Below are 20100 nucleotides of genomic sequence, written 5' to 3'. Positions count from 1 at the left end.
CGACGTGGGGCTCCAATTCACGAATAGTGAGATCATGACCTGAGCCAAAATCAAGAGTCAGATGCTTAGCTGACTGAGCCACCCAGGCGCCCCTTTAGATGCCTTTCAGAGAGAGGCGGAGTGTATCCATTATTTGGGGAAGGTGTGTGGCCAGGGTCCTAGAGAGGGAGACAGGGTATGATGACATGTTCTCCTTGCTCCTTGGTGGGAGAAAAGTGATTTTTACTTCTAATGATCCCCTGATCTGATGGTGGAGGCCTGGCCTACAGGGAACTCTCGTCTGATTAGGAAGACAGGCATTCACATGTGAGTACAAATAAACCCCATAGGATTTGCATCTTTGACGTGCTGGAGGGCAGAATGAGAGTTATTCCAGAATGATGGTGTCTAATGAGGGAGGCTTCTTAGGGAAGGACATTGGGAGGCAGACCTTGAAGGAGTCCAGGGAAGAGCTGTGGGTGGTGGCCGGGTGGACTCCCTGGTAATCTGACATTTCTGGCTGTCTGGGCCCGAGCACCAGGCCTGTGGCGCCCCCTTGCCTCCTACCATCCTTCTCCTGGCCCACAGGTCCACCAGAAGGCCGAGCCTTGCCTGCCAGTTTCCCTCCTGAAGACATCTTGCTGGAAGGCAGGCCCTGTCTGCTCATTAGCACGGGCAGCCTTTCCCTGAAACATTCTGCTGGGGCCAAGCCTGGCTCCCTCCATGGAGCGGGAGGCCCTGGCTCCGTCTGCTAATCGTCTGCTGTCTCCATCCCGAGCATTATTTTATTTTCGTATTATTCTTTTTCCAGCTAATATCCTGGCATTCCCAAAGACACCGGTTTCATAATCTTCCTGGCGTTCCCAGGGAGCTGGGAAGCAGAGCACAAAGCTGCTATTATAACGCGTTCCATCCAGCCTCCCTCTCCTCGCCCCACACCCCTTGCTGCCGCCACCGCCGGCTCCCACCCAGGCACCCCTTCCCGACGCCACCAGCCTCTCTGGGAACTCTGGTGACGGCTGCTGGGATGAGCTCACGGAATCCATCCTGTCGCCCTTGCCCTGGGCCTGCCCTCCATGTGCAAGGATTTTTCCAGAGCCCTGCCTCTGTGCTTGGCCCCGAGGGTTAGGAAGGGTTTTCTGAAATGCCTGAGCCTGGGCAGGAGGGAAGGAGATGGGGACTCGGCAACATGTGCTCATAGCCTTGGAGATTTTTAGAGCTGGAGGGAGCTTTCGTGTTCGAAAGGCACTCTCCACCTGGCTTTGGGTCCCTTTGAAATTGGATGCATGGTTGTGGGTGTGCGGATGTGATGTGTAAGCACATGGATGATGTGTGTGCACATACAATATGTGCGCAATGTGCTTGTGTGTGACATGTATGTGCACATATGCGTGTACACGTGTGTGATGTGCATGTACGTGCACATGTGTGTCTGTGGTGTGTAAATTCTGACATAAGGTTCACGGTTTCCTCCAATTCTCAAGGGAATTTAGGACCCCAAAGAAGATAAGAATTACTAAAACCCATTTTACCGTGTACTAAAGATCAGGCTGAGAGCTTTATATACATTGTCTCATTTTATCCTCACAGTGACCCCAGAAGACTGGATTCTATTATTATACCCATTTTCCAGTTGGGGAGACTGAGGTTCCAGAACTGCACTGTCTAATACAGTAGCCACTAGCCACATGTGAGTATTTAAATTTACATTTAAAGTAATTAAAATAAGACAATTTAGTTCCCCAGTCACACCAACCACATGTCAAGTGCTCAATAGCCCCACCTGGCTCGTGGCTACCATTTTGGACAGTGTAGCTCTAGAACAGTTTCATTGTTGCAGGAAGTTCTGTTGGACAGTAGTGCTGTTCTAGAACAACTCTGAGCCCCTCATATTACTCCAGAAGAAACAGACCTGAGAAGGGGTTTGCCTAGTGGCCCAGCATGAGTCAGTTCTAGAACCAAGGCCAGACAATGGGCTCTTCTGTCCTCTCTCCCCAAGTTCGTATCTCCATTCCTATTAAGGCGTAATGTCCTCCCCCTAGAGAGGGCCCTTGAGTGGGGTCCTAGAGAGGGTCCTGGGCTGCTGGCTAGAGCTCTTGGCTGTTGTGTAGCCATGTGGCTTAGCTTCCCTGGGGCACTTAGAGGGGAGTTGGCAGAACTGCCGTCAGCCCTGGAAGCCTCCAGTTGGTTGTCAGAAGCCTGAGTCTTGACCTGAAGTGGAGAGGATCTACAGAGACAAGCATTCCCAGACCAAGCCTAGGGGCAGAGAAGAGCAGCTGGGACTTGGAAGTGCTGGGGGTGGGGGTGGGGGAGCTTGGGGAAAGGCTGGTGCCAGAGAGGAGCAATGTGGGATTTGAGCTGGCTGAGAAGGAGGTCAGATGTGAGTGGGGAGGGGAGGGGCCGTCTCTGCACCTGGATGAAGCCCATGCCATACGCAGAGCATGCAGGCCCGGTTCCCAGAGCGGGCGCTTTGACCAGGGGCAGCGTCTGGGAGGTGAGAGGGGTTTGCCTCATTAAGTAATCAAAATCCCCACTGGTCTGCACAGGCGGGGGAGGTGGCTGCAGGTTTCCCTGGATTCTATGTTTTGAGTATGGTAGCTGAGCACCTGTTCTCTACCTGGCTTTGTGCTAGCGGGAGCTAACGGAAGGCTGGCCGGCCGCACAAGAGCCTTCTGCTGCCCCACACAGAAGGACCATTTGGGTAATTCCTTTAAATGGGTGGACCCCTGGATCAGTCTCACTCCAGATGTGGATGCTGAAGTCTTGAGGGTCCAATTGTATGTTTGGGTACCTGAGACAAAATGCCAGCACACAGGCATGCATGGGTGCTGAGGGGCGTGTGTGTCACAGCTGGGCAGATGTGTCTGGTGCCCCATGCATGTCACGGTCCATGCGCTGGGGTCTGCATCCACAATTGCTAGGGCGACCTTATAATTTATTGCCTATACTATGTGTAATCATGCTGGGAAAGAGGCATAAGGGAGGGCCATCCCAGACAGACTGGAACCTGATTATGGCCCTGATTACGGAGGCACCCTGGCATTGGGTAAAACCCGCTTGAGCGTTCTCTGCAGCCTCCACGTTGGGAGACACGGAAAGCCTAGAGGGACGCATACGCGCACACACACACACATACACGCAGACGCTTGCGCCAGCCCACACGTGGCATCGTGGATTCTCCAGGTTTCCTGATTCCATTCCCAAACTCCCCAGGGGCCGGCCAGTAGTTTTGCAAGGATTTTTGCAGCTGCTTCCAAGCCTCGGCTCCAGCTGTAAATTAAACGGGGGTGCACCCTTGCCTGCTATTCTACTTAAGGTTGCAATCAGCCCTGATTAGGAAGGGAGGTCTGTGTTCCCGAGTTCCCTCTTTTAAAGCGTTCCCCTCCTTTGGCCTGGCCTGCTAGCCTGTGTGGGGTTTCCCTGGAAGCTGAGGCTGGGCAGCCAGGGCAGTGACGTGGGCCCTGGGCTCCCCAAGGCCCTGACTTGGCGCTCAGCCCTGTCCTGTCCCTGAGCCCTGCTCTGGTGCCGAGTTCTGATGGGGAAGCAGAAACTGGGAAGAGCCCCGAGGGGCTGCCGGGAGATGCCCTGGCTCTGCCAGTTAATTTGCTGTACAATCCTAGGGAAGACCTTACCCTCTCTGGGCCCCAGCTTTTTCACTTTCTAGATGGGGGTAAGAACAACACAGCAAAAATAAGAATCTCTCCTTACAGAACAGGCGTTGGCAAACCATAGCCTACGAGCCAAGTGTGGCCTCTGCCGGCTTGTATAGATGGGGTTTACTGGCACACGGCCGTGCTCATTTGTGTAGGCATGGTGTGTGGCTGCTGTCCTGCTATGATGGCAGGAGTCGTTGCCTGAGTAGTTGCAACAGAGACCGTATGTCCTGCAGAGGTGTATTTACTCTCTGGCCCTTTCCGAACAACGTTTACCAGCCGTTCTAGCTAGAGCAGGCATTGCCTCCCTGCCTTGTTGGTGCATCATCTCCTTTAACCCTCCCAGCAGTCCTAAGAGATAGGTTTTATCATCACTCCCGTTTTACGGATAGGCAAGTTGAGGTACAGCGAAGGCAAGTCATAATTGTCCTAGCGGCGTTTCCTCACGTGAGTGTTACGAAAAATTTTGTGGATAATGGTGGGGTCGTGCAGCGTTTATAGCATACTGCTCCTATGCTGTTGTTTGTTATTTGGATGTCCTAGCAAAGCCGGTAGTGGAGAAGAGATCCTGGCACTTCACCGTAGCGCGTGCTGGTCAGTGTTAAACAGCTGGCTCTCCAGAAAAAACATCCAAAAAACAAACTCAGCCTGGTTTGTAGTACTTGCTGGTTTCCGTGGTGTACATACCCCCGCTGTGGCCGATTTCAAGCTAGCAATGTGGCATCACTGGGAGTGGAGACGGGAAGAGATGAGCAGTAGCAGATGGTTAGATAGTATTTCCAGCCCACAGATACACTAGGCGCAAGTAACCTCAGGAGCAGGACAGTAGTCAAAGGTCATAAAATCATTAGGAAGTGATGAGTTTGAGTATCATCTTTGTTTCTAAAAAAATGTCTGTAGTTATAAATGCATGTGGTATAATGGTTACAAATGGCTGTGTTTAACGGCTGGCTTGCCATACACCTGAAGATTTAAGAATCTGCTCTTGGGGCGCCTGGGTGGCGCAGTCGGTTAAGCGCCCGACTTCAGCCAGGTCACGATCTCGCGGTCCGTGAGTTCGAGCCCCGCGTCGGGCTCTGGGCTGACGGCTCGGAGCCTGGAGCCTGTTTCCGCTTCTGTGTCTCCCTCTGTCTCTGCCCCTCCCCCGTTCATGCTCTGTCTCTCTCTGTCCCAAAAATAAATTAAAAAAAAAAAAAAAAAAAAAAAAGAATCTGCTCTTATGAGCTATGCAGGCCAGCTCCAGCACTTGCTGCTCTGAGGGGGGGGGGTCCCCCGATCCTGTTTACATAAGAGATAAGGGCCCCGATCGTAGCAGCCTTCCCGACAGCTCTGTCCCTGTGCTCTTTGGGTCCATCAGGCATTGGAATTGGGTCCTCCTCATGAAGCCAGGAGAGCAGCTGGTCCCCGAAACCCACCTGCTTGACTCTGATAGGATAGAGGGTACCCTTGTAGCCCCCTTGAGGTACCACCGAGGCTCCGTTGTTTGCTTCCTGACTGCCATGGTGTGGCTGCGGTGGCTCTGTCCTCTGCCTGCTCAGCTCCAGAGGCCCTCTGCTCAGCCTGTCCGCTGCATCCACCGCCGCTCTTGCCCCTCCGTCCTGCCCCCGTGTTAGAGCTCCTGAGCTGGATGTCTAGGCCCTGTATGGATGAGGCATCGAACCACTGGCAAAGGGAGGAGGTGTGTGGGTGACAGACAAGCAGCAGCGCAGGAGGAATTCCAGACACACTAGCGGTCTGGCGCTTGGTCTCGTATCCAGTTTAGATGGGCTGAGGGGTCCCCTTCATAGGCTGCTTATTTTCCCAGAACCTGTCCGCCTCCTCCTGGTGTGGTGGCCGCACTAGGGTCCTAGGGCAGGAGTCCCCAGCAGGAAAAGTGGGTTTGGCCTCTGCCTTTGGCGACCCCCGGGGGCAGCCCCGCACCATCTGAGAGGGAGAGAGCTCCTCACGGTCCTAAGCTCGGGCTCCTCCAGAGATCCGTGGCCGCCAGCCGGGCAGCAGCGGGTTGGATGCTACCCAGTCCCCTGGGCGAGCAGTAGGATCCCTTACACAGCTAGCCCCAAGATGGAGTGCGTGGCCACAGACCACAGTCTGGGAGTCGCATCGGCATGAGCTATGGAGGCAGGAATGTGGCTGTGGGAAACCCAATGCCCAGGGCCCGGCCCTGGAGGCTGGGGAAGAGCGAGTGCGTGGAGTGGGGGTGAAGGGTGGGTGGACAGAAAGCAGAGTGTCAGCCGCCACTGCAGCCTGGCTCTCTCCACCCAGGGCTCTGAGCAGGAGCAGAAGTCAGCCAGCCTTTCTCTCCTTCCTTGCCCTGCCCCAGCTTCGCCCTTTAGCCGAGGCTTCCTCTAAGCTCTGGGGTGGGGGTGGCGGGGGCACACATCCAGCATACTGCTGCTCCCCTTGAGTCAGCACCTCTTCTCTTTCCCCTCCTCCAGGAAGCTTTCCTGAATGGGGCCTTCCAAGGGTTCACTCCATTCTGTTCCACCCCAGAGATGGCTCCGTCCTCGGGGGGGGGTGGGGGTGGTGAGTCCCTATCATTTGCTCTTTCTGTGCTGGCATCTTACTCTGAGCCTTCCGAGGGAAACAGGGTGCTAGCTGATGTACGCTTTCCAGACCCTTCCCCTGGAACCTAGGGCCTAAATGCTGCCCACGTGGCTTAGGGCAGGGAATGCCAGTGATTCATTTTATGTGACAAATCTTCACTGGGTGACTACTAAGTGCCTGATGCCAGGCTGGGTGCTGGGGATAAAGGAGAGTGTGTGCTTTGCCTGGACACACGGAGAGACGGATACAGGAGAGAAGTGAGGAGAGGCTGAAGACATGTCCACCACAGCAGTATCCAGGCCTCAGTGATGACTGAGCTGAGGGAAGAGCTCAAATTAGCTCACACGGGAGGACATTCAAGGTCGAGAGAACAGCCGTGCGAAGGTCCTATGGCAGAGAGAAGACGATGGATTCCAAATTGAAAGAAAACAGATTAAAGCAGGAAGGTATTGTTTAGCACGAGACTGGAGAGTTGAAAGATTTAAACTGACCTCACTCGCACCATTTGCTGAGTGCTGCTTGTGTGCTAGGAACCTGCCACGGGCTGTGGATGTTCCACTGCATTCCCTTTCCACCAGTGGTTCCCAGCTGGGGGCGATTTCTACCCCCACCCCATCCCTCAGGGGACATTCGACAATGTCTGAAGATATTTTTGGTCGTCACAACTGAGGGGTCAGGAAGCTGTGTTGGTCTCATGGGTACAGGCCAGGGATGCTGCTGAACATCCAGCAATGCACAAGACAGGCAGAGGGAAGGACTGACGGGAAGGTGGTGCTTCCCAGAAGCTCCCACATCGGGTTTTCTTGAGGCTTCATTGTTTGCTTTGAGAGAAATTCCTGGAACGTGAGCCCTGTATGCCCACGCATGAAAACCAAAAAATACTTCGGAGTGAAGGAAGTGTGACATTGGATTATCTGTTAATGTACATATAGACTGAGCCCGGGTGACAGGCCAGCCTTCTTCATAAGCTGTCTCCAAAGCTCACGGTGTTGCTGTCTCCTGAGGTGTCCGCATTCATGTGTTCACTTATTCACTTGCTCTCCAGGTCTGTCTTGAGCACCTGCTGTGTGTGAGGTGTGCCGGGCATATGACAGAATCCTCACAGAGGTCTCAGTGGGAGGAGATGGGTAGATGGGGGGTGCTAGATCCAGGGTGCCATGGAAGGACATGGGAGGGATGCTTGATTCATCCTGGCAGGGTGACCTTGAGGATGAGGCTGGCCACCCAAGGAAAAAGAAGGAAAAGAAAGGGGCAGAAACACTTATGTGCAAGAGGCCTGGGGACAAGGAAGGGGCCCCCAGAGGGTCTCAGCTGGTTTGAGCGTGGAAACCATCAGGGATGGGGGTGTCTGGGGGTGTCCAGACTGCCGGAGACTCAATTCAGAGGCCACGTCTGGGCTGGCTGGGGGAAAGTTGGCCTCTCTCTGCTCCCAGGGCCTGAAGAGGATGCGTGCAGAGCACCCTGGGAAGGTCAGTGGGCCAGAGGATGTAAAGACGTTGGCCAGTGGGATGGGTAGAATTCCACCCAGGCTGGGAACCAGGGTGGCCGCAGGGCCAGTGCTCTGCCGGGAGAGACCGAACTTACTGGGTGTCCCTCAGCCTGGCTCCTCGTTCTCCCAGCTTCTTCTCAGCAATCCCTATCTGTCGTTTTGAGCTGGGGGGGAAGGGAAGGAAGAGGCAGGTCTGCACTTGGGAGGTAGGTTAAAGGGTTGGGAGGTGGCCGAGGACCCTGTGGATCCCCACTCTGGAGGCAGGACAGGTGGAGAAGCCCAGGCAGTGTGAGGGGTATGCCCCAAGGGGACACTGGTTCCTCCCTCTGAAGGACATTATTTCTCAGGGCCAGGGCCTGCTGTGGGCCAAACACTGAGCTAGGCCTGAGCTACCTGGCGCCCGCCCACGTGGAAATCCCAGGGAGGGGGACACCTTTTCTGATCACAGGAGGGCAGACTGCCCTTGGACAGAGACCCAGAAATTGCTGCCAAAGCCCCAGACAGAGGCCTCTTGGTGGGAGTGGTGCTGAGGGGAGGCTAGGGGAGCCATCTGGAGGAGGCGTGAGGTGAGTGGGGATGTGCACTGGCAGCGATCCGCGAGCACGGAGGTCCCTGTAGGTACTGAGAGGGAGTGAAGAAATTATAGGGCTGGGGGGGGGGGTGGTCACAGCCAGCCTCCCTCCTTTCACTCACCTTAGCATCCTACCCGTGGGGGGCACAGTGCATTGCAGGCTGAGGTAGAGGGGCTACAGGGGTCTGGTCCTTCCACCCTGTCTCCAGCTGAACCCCCTCTCGCCCCACCAAGGTGCCCTGGGTGGCACGGACTATGGCCGTTGCACGGGGGGCTGGCCAAGCCCTGTTCTGAACTGCTTTCCTTGGCATCACGCACCTCACGCCCGGGGTGGCCTGCCGGCCCCCCGCCCCCCCCCTCAGGTCCAGCCCTGTGTGCGGCCTTGCAGATCCTGAAACTGGGAGCCACTAGTTGCTGGACTTGGTACATGCCCTGGCGGGAGGCCAGTGTAACGTGGCCGGGCCAAATGCCTTTTCTGTTGGGAGCCCAGGATGCCTGGGGTCCACACCTGCTCAGGAGGGAAGGATTCAGGCATGGTGGCCTTTGGGTCTTTCCCTGTCTGTAGTATGACACCCCTCCCTGTTATCCTGCTCTCGTGTGTGTGTGTGTGTGAGTGTGTGTGTGTGTGTGTGTGTGTGTGTGTGTGTGTGTGTTGAGAGATTGATTGCTTGATTGATTGCTTTTGATTTCTACCCAGGGCTGTGGCTCCTGAAATGTCCACTTTTCCAGCTCCTGGAATAATTTTGAACAAATATGAGGTATATGAACCACCCCCGAGTATAATTGCAAACTTTATAGTTTATGACCTACCCTGCCTTTGTCCCACCTGTGCCTCATTTCTCTCATAAGATCATTAATGGCAAACATCGGTTGAGCATTTATTATGTGCCAGGAGCTGTGCTAAGAACAATATGTAATGTATTTCCTTAACAATGACAGCAACTCTCTGAGCTAGATACTGTAGAATTATTCCAAATTTACAGAGAGACTGGTTCAGAGAGATTAAGCAAGCTGCCCAAAGTCAAACAGCCGATAAGTGACAGGACCAGAATTGGAGCTCCAGCAGTCTGGTTCTAGAGCTTGTGTTGAAGTTGTGATCACAGGAAGCAGGCCACTGTATCTCTCTGTCACTGAGGGGGAGGTCCTGCTTGGTCTCCGAGTTCCCCAAACCATTCAGGACCCCAGTGAGAGGCTGCAGGTTGGCAGAGGTGGCCCTGGATGCATCAGAGAGTGGGCATCTGGTCCAAGGAAGCTGGTGCGTGGCCCAGTGGCTAGAGCCCAGTGCTAACAAGGACAAAGTGAGGGGCTGACTGACTAACTTTATGTGCAGTAAACTGCAGACTGGCTTCTGAGTCAGCCTCCTGCTCCTGTGCCTGTCCTGGCCTCAACCTGCACTCTCTTTCACCCTCAGCTCAGGGGGAGCTGGTTGAGAGGTGGTGATGATGCGGTATAGCCTCTCCCAGAGCTAGGACCCGGTGTCCAAATATGTAGGGGGTGGACAGAGATGGTGGGCCGGGCCCTCCAGACTTTGGCTTCTCTTAACTCATCCCACTGGGAAAATCCCCACTGGATTCTCTCCCTTGGAGTCCTTCCTTCTATCAGACTCTAACCTCTTGGGTTGGAATAACTCAAAATTCCATTCTGAGTCTAGTCTCCATTGGAGAGAGAGAGAGAGAGAGAGAGAGAGAGAGAGAGAGAGAGAGAGAGAGAGAACAATTTTCCTGTGGACTTGACATTGGAGTCTGGGGATGCTGTAGGAGGATGTGCTACCCTAGAGTAAAATTAGAGGCTGATGGCCCAGCTCTTAGCATCCAAAGAGTGGCTAGAGGTCTCCTGACCCAGGCCAGTCTCCCTGCCACTCCCAGGCTCTGGGGTCAGAATCAGCCATGACCAGCTCTGTGTCTCCAGGGCGGCGTGGTGGACGACAAGAGTGAAGATTCCATGTCCGTGTCCACCTTGAGCTTTGGTGTGAACAGACCCACGATTTCCTGCATCTTTGATTGTAAGTGATGCTTGGGGGTGTCTACAGGGGTGATATGGATGGATGTGTAACCTTGTGCTTGTTTGTATGGGGTTATATGGTCCAGTGTATATGGGGGGCTAGGGAGAATCGAGTCTATGTGCTCTGTGGTGGGTCAGTATCTTTTGGGGGTGTGTGTGTGTGTGTGCAGGCATCTGTGAGCACATGCACACATCTATCTACGTGTGGCGTGTACATCAACTCAATGCTTGGAATCAGGCATTCAAGACCCTGTGCATTGTGGCTGCCCCCATCATTTATTTGGCCTTTCCTCCTCCTTCTCCTCCATCCCCCCTCACCACTTCTCACTAGGCCCAAGAACATGGCACTTAGGTGTCTACCTTTGAGCTGTAGTCTGTTCTGATCCTGTGGGGGGCTCACTCCCACATAATGTGATGTGTGTCATTTCTATTGCTCAGACCCTTCATCTGTGGCCCCTCCTGGGGGTAGACTCTACCCTTGCCCCAGCTCCCCCTCTTAGCCACTCCTAGCCCCTCACTTGGCATCTCTGGTTTTTCCTTGGTGCAGATGGGAACCGCTACCACCTACGCTGCTACATGTACCAGGCCCGGGACCTGCCCTCGATGGACAAGGACTCTTTTTCTGGTAGGTGGGAGGGGAGCCAGGGACCAGGGATTGCAGGTTGGGAGCTGAGCCATCAGACCTTTGGACCATAGGAAACATGGCCCCGGGGCTTCGTCTATGGGTGGGGGCTTTAGCTGTGTTTGTTGGCTTTGTGGAGGTGGCTGCCAGGGTCACTATGGCTTTCTGGTTGTCAGGTGGCCTGCTTGACCCTTCTGCAGGGTTTGGCTTTACTGACCATCGTTTCCTTCTGAAGTCCCTCTGGCCTTGACCCCCAGGGATACTTCTTTCTCCTAGGTCTTCTGCAGCCTCTTACTACTCTACCTGCTCCTTCTCAGCTTCATGGCCCTCTCAGTCTGATGGTCCTGATGGTCTGTGTCCTCTTCTCTGGGCACTGGGGTCCCTTCACCTTCCCTGGCTTCATGGACCACTCATGTCAGGGAAGCTTCTGGGCTTTTAGTTGATAGGCGCCCCTGATGTCCAGTCACATCTTAAGTATCTCCCCCTGGATGCCTCAGCGGCTCCTCAGTTCATCCTGTCCAAACTGAATTCCGTGTGCCCTCCTCCCCTGATCCAGGGGTCCCTTTGTTGCCTATCTTGGTCCTGGCATCACATCAGCATGTGTCTATTATCCATCAGTTTGGAAACCATCAGTCATCCGGTCCTGTTGATTCTGGCTTCTGAATTTCTCTTGGAGATGTTCCTGAGGACTGGCCTCGCCCCTTCTTCTCTGGACACGCTGGTCAACTCGTGGTCTCCCTGCCACTTTCCACACTGCCTCAGACAGATCTGGTCATGTCACTGCTCTGATTTCAACTCTAGACACTGAGAGAGAAATCCCCAGCTCTTAGCCTGGCAGACGGCTCCTTTGTTGACCTGACCCCTGTGGACCTTGCCTTTAACCTTTCCCTATTTTACCTTTAACCACTAGTGCTGGCCTCGCCAGCTTTTGTCAACATTTGTTGAGCTTTTCCACGTTCCTGACCTTTGTACTCAGTGTTCTCTCTGTCTAGATGTATTCCTTCTATCTTGAACCCTGCAAACACCTACTCATTCTTTAAGATGCAGCCCAGATGCTCTGACTTTTCCCTGAGCTGAGCTGGTTGTTCCTTCCTCAACACTTGGCCAGCTCCCCACCAACACATCTCTCAGAGCCCTGACCACTGCATAGATCAGTTGACATCTATCTTTCTCACTATGATTGTGAACACCTCTAGGAAGGGGCTTTATCTTTGCCTTTGAACTTGCAGCATTGGTAGCTAAAGAGTGAATACTTACTGAGTGCTCACGACAAGCCTAGGCATTTTACTGGCATTATTTCACGTAACCCTTACAACTCTCCTCTGAAGTGGGTATTTCATATCTCCATTTTATAGATGAGGAAAACTGAGACTCAGATGCTTAACTAAATTGCTTGAGTGAAAATAGCTGACAAGTGACTTACCACCCTCCAAAAGCTTGCTGCTTAATTGAGTAGAACTGAGTTCTTCTATGAGAGTGACTCTCTGTTCCTAGAAAGGCACTGCAGCCTATAGCCACCTGCCTGTCCTCCTCCTGGCCCTGCTCCTCCCCCCATGGGGGCCCACTCTCATCCCTCACCCCTAGCAGCTGTGTTTCCTCACATTTTGTCCTCTCGGTGACCTGTTTTCCAGCTCTGTGCAGCCAGGCACACGGTGGATGGGGCAATTTCTCTTCTGTGCTTTGGGCCTGGGGTCCTGAGGGTGCCCTCTGAAAAGCACATGCAAAACTAACACGCAGGGACTGGCGGGCTAGGGGCAGATACGTGATTGCCCCTTGTTGGGAACCTGCCAGGATGCTTGCTGACAATTGGAATGCAGCCCAGAGAAAAGAGGTGGACTAATCCACAGCCTTGCTTCTTCCTCCTTGAGGGGGGCATGAGAGATGGGGGTGCAGGCGGCAGGCTCGTGTGGGCATGTGGCAAGGAGGGGGAGCCCTCGTCCTCTGTGGGTTAGGCTGGCCGAGGCCCCTGCAGGGAGGGAGCCCCTCCTAAGGAACCCGCTAGGAGGCAGCATGCACCCTGGGGACCACAGGCAGGTCAGCCTGGTGCTGGTCTGTGGGAGATGTCACGCTTTCCATCCCAGTCCCACCCCCTCCCCCAAATAAACATCCCTTGAGCTTTGAGGGCACTGCCCAGGGCTTCCTCAGAGGCTGCTGGCTTCTGAATGAAAGGCCTGATTGACCAGCTGCTGGAAAGGAAAACAGCAGCCAACATGGGTGAACCTATAAAACCCAGAGTGTTTATTTTCACTCCCAAACCCTAAACCAAAGCAATTTCTCCCCTGGCACTGACCCTGGGGCGGCTGGCGGCCGGAGGCTGTGCGTGGCCACCGGCTGGCATTTCGTGGAGGAAACTCATGTGTGAATCCAGAATGTCTGGGGCCAGGGGAGGGTCTAGCGCAGTGTCTGTCACCAGTATCACCCTCAGCCTGCCTGCCATGTGTCTGGGGCAGAGAGGGCTCTCCTCCAGAAGTACTCCATCGACTGTGACCTGTGGTGCTCTAGGCCTTTCCTGCACTGCCGGGCTCCCATGGCCCTGAGCTGTACTCTCTGCTTGTGCCCTGAGGGGTGGCCTTGGGGCTGCCCAAAGGGGGGGGGGGCTGTGTCTGCTTCCTTCTCTCTCTGGCCGAGGGGTTTGGGGGGACACACAGGAACTGCCCAGGAAATACTTGTTGAATAATATTAAACCCAGGCAGGAAAGGGAGGCTTGTGATGTTCTGCCCAGGCTGCATGAGGATTCCACCTCCGGTGGGGTTTGAATATATAGCCAGCATTGATTCTCCAGGCACTAGAAGGACGTGTGTGGCTTGTGGTTGTGAGCGTGTGTGACCTGTGTAGCAATTAGGCATTAAAAAATGTAAAATGATGCTTAACTCAAGTGACTTCGCTTTGATATTGGGTTGGGATCGCCCCTGCTTGGTGAGCATCTATACTGTGCACTGAATTCAGTTTGACTGGGAAAGATATGACTCTGGAGGACTTAGAAATCACATGTCCTCAACGCTGTATCTAGCGGAGAGCATCGCTTCCTTACGCTGCAGCCTGAGCGGAACTGCTCTTCAGTGTAGAATGGTGTTTCTCAAAAGAAATCAGGACAGAAGCTGTCTCATTTGCCAAAATGTTCCTTAGGGAATTCTGATTTGCTCTCTCCTCCAGCTGGGCACCTCGGCTGGGGTTTGAGCGAGCCATAAGCTCTGCTTACAGATCTCCCGCCAAGATAGACACCCCGTGGGCAGCTCTGTTGTGAGGTCACCACGTATCAGAAGATGGTCCTTACCATGGGGGAATCAGACACTCCTCTTTGAGGATCTTGCAGGTCACTGGGCTGAGGCGGCCTGACTTGGTTTTAACCAAGCAAATCAGGGAGGGTAGGTAGACCAGATGCCAAGTTATTAATTTACCAGAGTGGGGTTTCTTAAGAAAGCAGAAGGTCCTGTGCCCTCTTTGTTGGCCTCATGGCTCCTGGTAGATCAAAGATGTGTGGCAGGCAGGTGGCCCTGAGAGGTGCTGCTCCAGGGCAGGCCGCAATGAGGTCTGATGATCCATGGCTGCCCCACAGCTGAGTTCACCTCCGTGGGGACCGGTGCTTAGTTTTCACCCAGATCCAGACTCTGTCTTGGGTGGGGCTGGAGAGCTCTTGCTTTGGGGCTTACTGTGTCTGGACCCCAGTCATGGCCCACCTCCTCCTGAAGCACAGCTTTCTGTCAGGTTGGCTCCGGCTAGGGGAATTCTCCTGTTGAGCTTACGGAGCTGTTTTCCAAAGTGCATTGGAGGCTTGTGAAATGCTCCACTTAAAAAGGGTCCCTGAGCAAGGGAGACTGGGAAACACTACACACTTGAAGATTTACGATGCACAGTGGCATTGAGAGGCTCTGAAATGGCTGCAGGAAAGGAGCCTGTTTGACTTGTTTAAGCACTCTTTAGCTCCCCAGGGAACTCGCATTTACGAAGAACACATTTTGGGAAACCCTGATCTACAGGATTCAGTCCAAATTGCTCAGCTTGGATCTGGGACCTTTGTGAGCTGCCTCGCTTCCTCCTCCCTCTTTTATCCCCACTGCCCTGGGCTTCCCCTCCTCAGCCAGACCAGCTCCTGTTGTTTCCCAAATGCCCATGCTCTTTGGTGTCTTTGCGTATGCCACGCTGGATGTCCAGAATGCCCCCTCTTCCTTGGTCTGCCGTGGTTACTCTTCCTTCTTGAGACTCGTGGTGGGAGACCTCCTTTGAGAAGACTGACCTGATGCCACCAGGCTACGTGGGCTGTCCCCCACCAGCAGCACCTTATACATTCCCCTATTAAGTTGCACATCACCTTGGATTCTGTTGTGTGGTCACCATTTCCAACCATAGTCATGATCCTAAGAGCCTAGATTGCATCTCATTTATGTTCGTTTTCCTAGTGCTGTGCTTACCTACCACGTGCTGGGCAGTCAGAAATTGTATATTGTATGAATGATGGATTACAAATAATGCTGGAATGAACATCTCTATACATATAGCTTTTTGGTTAATTTGGATGATTCCCAGGAATATAGGAAACAAAATATAAACAGTTTTATGTGTTTTAGGGCATAATGCCCAGTTGCTTTCCTGAATTGCTTCCAGCAGTAAAGGAGAGTACCTATTTCATCAAATATTTGCCAGCACTGGGTTTTATAATTCTGAACAATTTTTCTAACTTAATAGGGAAAATATTGCTATACTATAGTTTTCATTTGCACTGCCTTATTTGTGGTCTACTCCCCTCTCTCTTAAGGGTTCTTTTCCTAAAAGCATGGCATGGTGGAAGGAGCACTAGACTAGGAGTCAGGGGGTCTAGCCCTCGTCACGTTTGAGCATGGGCTAGTAACCTAGTCTTCATGGGGACAAGTAGGATGATGCCACCTGCCCTGTCCCCCATTCTGGTGATCTGAGCTGGGAAGGTGGCAGGGCCTATGAGGAAAGCTTAGTGTACTGTAAAGGTTTAGGAAGGCTCTAGGAAGGTCTGAGCAGCAGAGCTCAGGTGCAGGGCTCTAGGTCCAGCAAAAGAACCACCTGCCTGGGGCCTCTCTAGGTGATGGTGCCCAGTAGAACCATGTGTGTTCATGGCTGGAGCTTCCTGGGACAGTTAATGGTGCTTAGAGAGCTCGGATCCAGCCACTTTCCATTTCAGCTCCGTGTGGGTTGGGGGGTGAGGCCTGGGGGCCAATGCCGCCCCTCTTTTATGGGAGTGGCCCTGGGGAGAGGGCTAGGCTGGGGCCGACAGAGAAGAACCAGCCCCTTATCTTCCCTTCCACCTCCCCTTGGGGATCTGCTTCTCCTTCCTCTTGGCTTTCCTGGAAGAGGGATGTGTCTGTGCGGTTGTCTGGCTTTCCCTCATCTGACCACCTTGCTTCAGCAACACCCCCGCCTGCCTTGTTTCTTTTTTTTGGAGGGGCTGGGCCCTGTGGGGGGAGAAGCCAGGCCCCAGCACACAGTAGCCCAGTGTCTGAGGCCCCAGGCCTCCAGGCCTGCTCTTTACAATGCCTTTGTTGTGTGTTTTTTCCTCCCATGGGCGGGTGGGGCGCGTGTGTGGGTCTGGGTGATTTTTGTTTGAAAGCCACCCCCTCCCTGTTCCCCCAGAGCTGAGCTCATTGCTTGCGCTGCTGGGGCTGCTGGAAGGAGTCGGCCTGCTGGGGGGGGGGGGGCAGCGTGGGGGGTGCTGGCAACACCAACACAGCGTGCACAGCCGCTACAATGTGCAATTGTGATCTTTGTGTAAACGCGGTCGGTCTGGGGCCCTCGCGCTTATAAAAATAAAGCGTTGGGAAGCACGGGGGGTGGGAACAAAAGGGGCTTTTTCGCCGGCTCTCTAATATGGTTTTATTTATCAGAACGCGCCCTCTTTCCCTTACTGGAACCAGGGAGAGGTTCTCTGCCGAGCTTGGAACTGATGGTATCACAGCCAGACGGTTTCATTAAATGCACAGACGCCGCTGGGCCCTGCCAGGGGCAGGAGGGGAAGTGCTTGGGGCCCACCCTGCCAGGGCCGGTGCACGGAAGGGGGAGCCCCATGCCAGGGAGGCTTCCACCAGGTAGCGGTGGCAGGATGGGTGGGCACGTCTCCTCTGTCCCTTCCCCTGTCAAGGGCCTTGCATTGCCCTCTTCTACCCACAGGATCAAGTTCAAAACCAGTTTCCTTCAGGAAGCTCTCCAGCCTTGACTGCACTGTGATTTTGTGCTTAAAGTCTGGTTCCGTGTGGGTGGCTCCCTCCTGTTAGCCCAACCCAGCATTATTCAGCCAATGAGTGCCCATGGCTTCTGCCTCCTAAGTTGGATCTCCCCCACCCTTAAAACTAGCCCATCGGCCAACAACCAGAATCTTGGATCCTACTCTCTTCATCTCTTGATGGGAGCCCTCCCACTCTCCATCCCAGTCTTTCACCTCTTCTATGGTCACTCTCTGTCACCTCCTGCACAATGGCCATAGTATGCCACTTAGACTCCTTATGGCCAAGGAACCTATCCTGCTCCCCTTCCCTTTGTGAGGAAGTGCTGTCTCCCCATCTCAGCCCCAGCATTATAGCTGGACCTCCCAGCACCGGACCTCTAGTGCTGAGCGTCTCTTGAGGTCACATGGGGGTTAGAGCACCACTGGGGCTAAACTGTGAGGTTCAGAGGATGCAGGATGCTGCAGGCTGGAGCAGGTGCCAAGGGTATAAGGCATGTGTGAGAGCGTTTGGGCTCAGCCCTCCCAGACATCTAGCATCCAACTGCCAGCTTCCTGCATCTCCAGACTTTCCTGTGCAAATGCCTGGTACTCTGGGTCTTACAAAATGGCAGCAAACTGGACCCTGCACCAAGTCTGACATCCTAATTGGAGAAGTTGGAGGAGCCCCACCTCTGGGCCCTCTGCCCCTGTCCCAAGTTACATGCATTCAGTTCCGTAGGACTTTCTCCTTCACTGGTTTCCAAAGTGTGGCCCTGGAAGACCACATCAGTACTCCTGGGAACTTGTTAGAAATGCAAATTCTCAGGCCCCACCCCAGACCTGAGGAATACGTCTCTGGGGGTGGGGCCCAGCAGTCTGGGGAAGCCTTCCGGGTAATTCTGCTGTATGCTCACATTTTAGAGCCACTGCCGTAGGATCTTCTCTAGTAACACCAACTTACCTTTGGAAGCAGGCAGGGGGAATTGCCAGCACATGGGCCCCCAGCCAGCATGCCTGGGGCTGGAAGACTGCAAAATAGTCTGGGGCAGCAGGGAGCTGCAGGGATCTCAGGGCTTCGCTGAACCCCACCTACTGCTAAACAGCTTATGAGCCCATGTGCTTCCCTCTGGTGTCCTTGCCCATCTAAGCATCACTATCACCCATGCTCACAGAGACCTCATAACTGATGTCCCTGCTCCCTCCAGGCTGTGTGGCCGCCAGAGGGGGCTTGCTGAAATGCAGGCCTAGGCACCCCGGTCTGATGGCACCGACATCTCTGGTCTGCTCTCCCTTTCTTGAGGAAGATAGGCCCTTCTCTCACACCGTCTCACACATGCCCCTGCACCTTATATGCACTCTTCAAAGTGCTGATCAGGATTGTGGTTTTATGGTTGCTTGCATGGATTATGTTTTTGCTTCAATTGTATGTATTCTCAGCCCCTAGCACCTAGTTCCTGGCCTGGCATGTAGAAGCCATTCAATAAATGCTTGCTGGATAAAGGAATGAATGCATCATCTGGGCACTTGCTTCCTCTAGCTGGGCCTGGCCTCCAGCAGCCAGCCCAGGGAGGAGTCCAGTAGGGGAGTTCTTTGGATCTCTGGCCTGCTCTCCTGGACCTTGTCTCTATTTCCCCATTGTGGCCCACCAGCTGACCTTACAGAGACCTAGGTGAGGGTCCCTGGGGAAGTGGGCTCCCACCTGCAGGTTTTTGCTGCAGCGCGGTGGCCATGACTCTGCTCCAGCTTTGTGGTCCGCATGACTCCTGAGCGGGCGACTCTCACGGTCTCTGCTGTGTCCTGCCTCCCTTCCCTGTGCCCGGCCCACACAGATCCCTACGCCATCGTCTCCTTCCTGCACCAGAGCCAGAAGACCGTGGTGGCGAAGAACACTCTGAACCCCACCTGGGACCAGACACTCATCTTCTATGAGATTGAGATCTTTGGTGAGCCAGCCAGCATCGCCGAGCAACCGCCCAGCATTGTGGTGGAGCTGTATGACCATGACACCTACGTGAGTCTGCTTGCCTTCCTCCCTCGTCCCCTCACTGCCCACGCCTTGCAGGAGTCAGGGGGAGACACCACTGTGAGGGCTACCCCGCCAGGTGGCCTCTTCCCTGACCCCACAGCCTACAGGGAAGTTAAAACTATTCTAGAGTAATTAAAATTGGATTGCTCACACATGTGCTGTGCCGGTGGCAGACACAGGGGATGGAACTGGAAAGGGTGTTTGGCTGGGGGTCAGGGTTTCTCTGCCTCTAACCTGCTTGTAAGATCCCAGGCCAGTTCCTTGTCCCCATCTGAGAGTTGCATTGACTCCACAAACGTTTATCAGGCACTTGTGTGCTAGGCTGAGTGGCTCTGCACTTGGGGTTCCCAGTCTAGGTGGGAGCCGAGAATCACCCACAGAGCAGGGAATCCTCCAGTAGCACAGGCAGGGCCCTCCAGAGCTGTCCAACAGAACCTCCTGCGATGCTGGGAATGCTCTACGGCTGTCCATTCAGAATGCGAGCCCCTCGCCGCCCATGGTGATCGAGCAGTGAAAGTGGGTAGTGCAACTGAGAAACTGAATTTTAACTTTCAGTTTTAATTAATTAAACTTTAAATTTAAATAGCCACAGGTACTGGGCAGTGCAGCTCTAGAAGGTTCCCGGGAGGGAGAGACAGCCCTGGGCTGGAATGTGAGGGAAGGCCGTGGGGCAGACCTAGGCCCTGAAGGAAATGTGATTGGGGTGTTGGGGCAAGGCACAGAGGCATTGCAGCACGGTGTGGGGCAGGGGGAGACTGAGGAGAGCAGAGAGCAGGCTGGGAGGAAGGAGAAAGGAGTATGAGGCCAGGGGAGGCAGGGAGTGACGGGGCCGAGCAACATTTTTAAAAAGAAGAGAAAAGGGAGAGACTGGGCTGGCTGACAGCGCACGTAGCAGAGAGGTCCGGCCTGGGTCGGTGGGGGTGGCCGCGGATAAAAGGGGAGGGGAAGGGTCCGGAAGATGTTTCCAGAAAGAGTTGCCATGGCTGGATGTCAGATGCTCTGGGAGGGTGTGGTCAGCAGGGGGTGGGGCAAGGTGATGCTGTTTAAGG

General features: G+C 54.2%; 1 protein-coding gene across 24 annotated transcripts in view; it reads left to right on the top strand.

The window, feature by feature from the left end:
* Positions 1-20100, top strand: part of DYSF (dysferlin) — a 226677-nt gene that overhangs the window by 124203 nt on the left and 82374 nt on the right. For all 24 annotated transcript variants that reach the window (XR_009248507.1, XM_058683746.1, XM_058683742.1 and 21 more), the window contains 3 exons: positions 10145-10238; positions 10785-10862; positions 18855-19036. Coding sequence is in view for 23 of the 24 variants with exons in the window: in XM_058683746.1 (XP_058539729.1) it covers positions 10145-10238; positions 10785-10862; positions 18855-19036 (354 nt within the window). In the remaining variant the exon portion in view is untranslated. The remainder of the gene's footprint in view (positions 1-10144; positions 10239-10784; positions 10863-18854; positions 19037-20100) is intronic.

The sequence above is a fragment of the Neofelis nebulosa genome, chromosome 9 (assembly GCF_028018385.1).
Source record: "Neofelis nebulosa isolate mNeoNeb1 chromosome 9, mNeoNeb1.pri, whole genome shotgun sequence".
NCBI classification, from domain to species: Eukaryota; Metazoa; Chordata; class Mammalia; order Carnivora; family Felidae; genus Neofelis; species Neofelis nebulosa.
The sequence above is the reverse complement of the archived record's forward strand: the minus strand, read 5'-3'. Positions and strand labels throughout refer to the sequence as shown.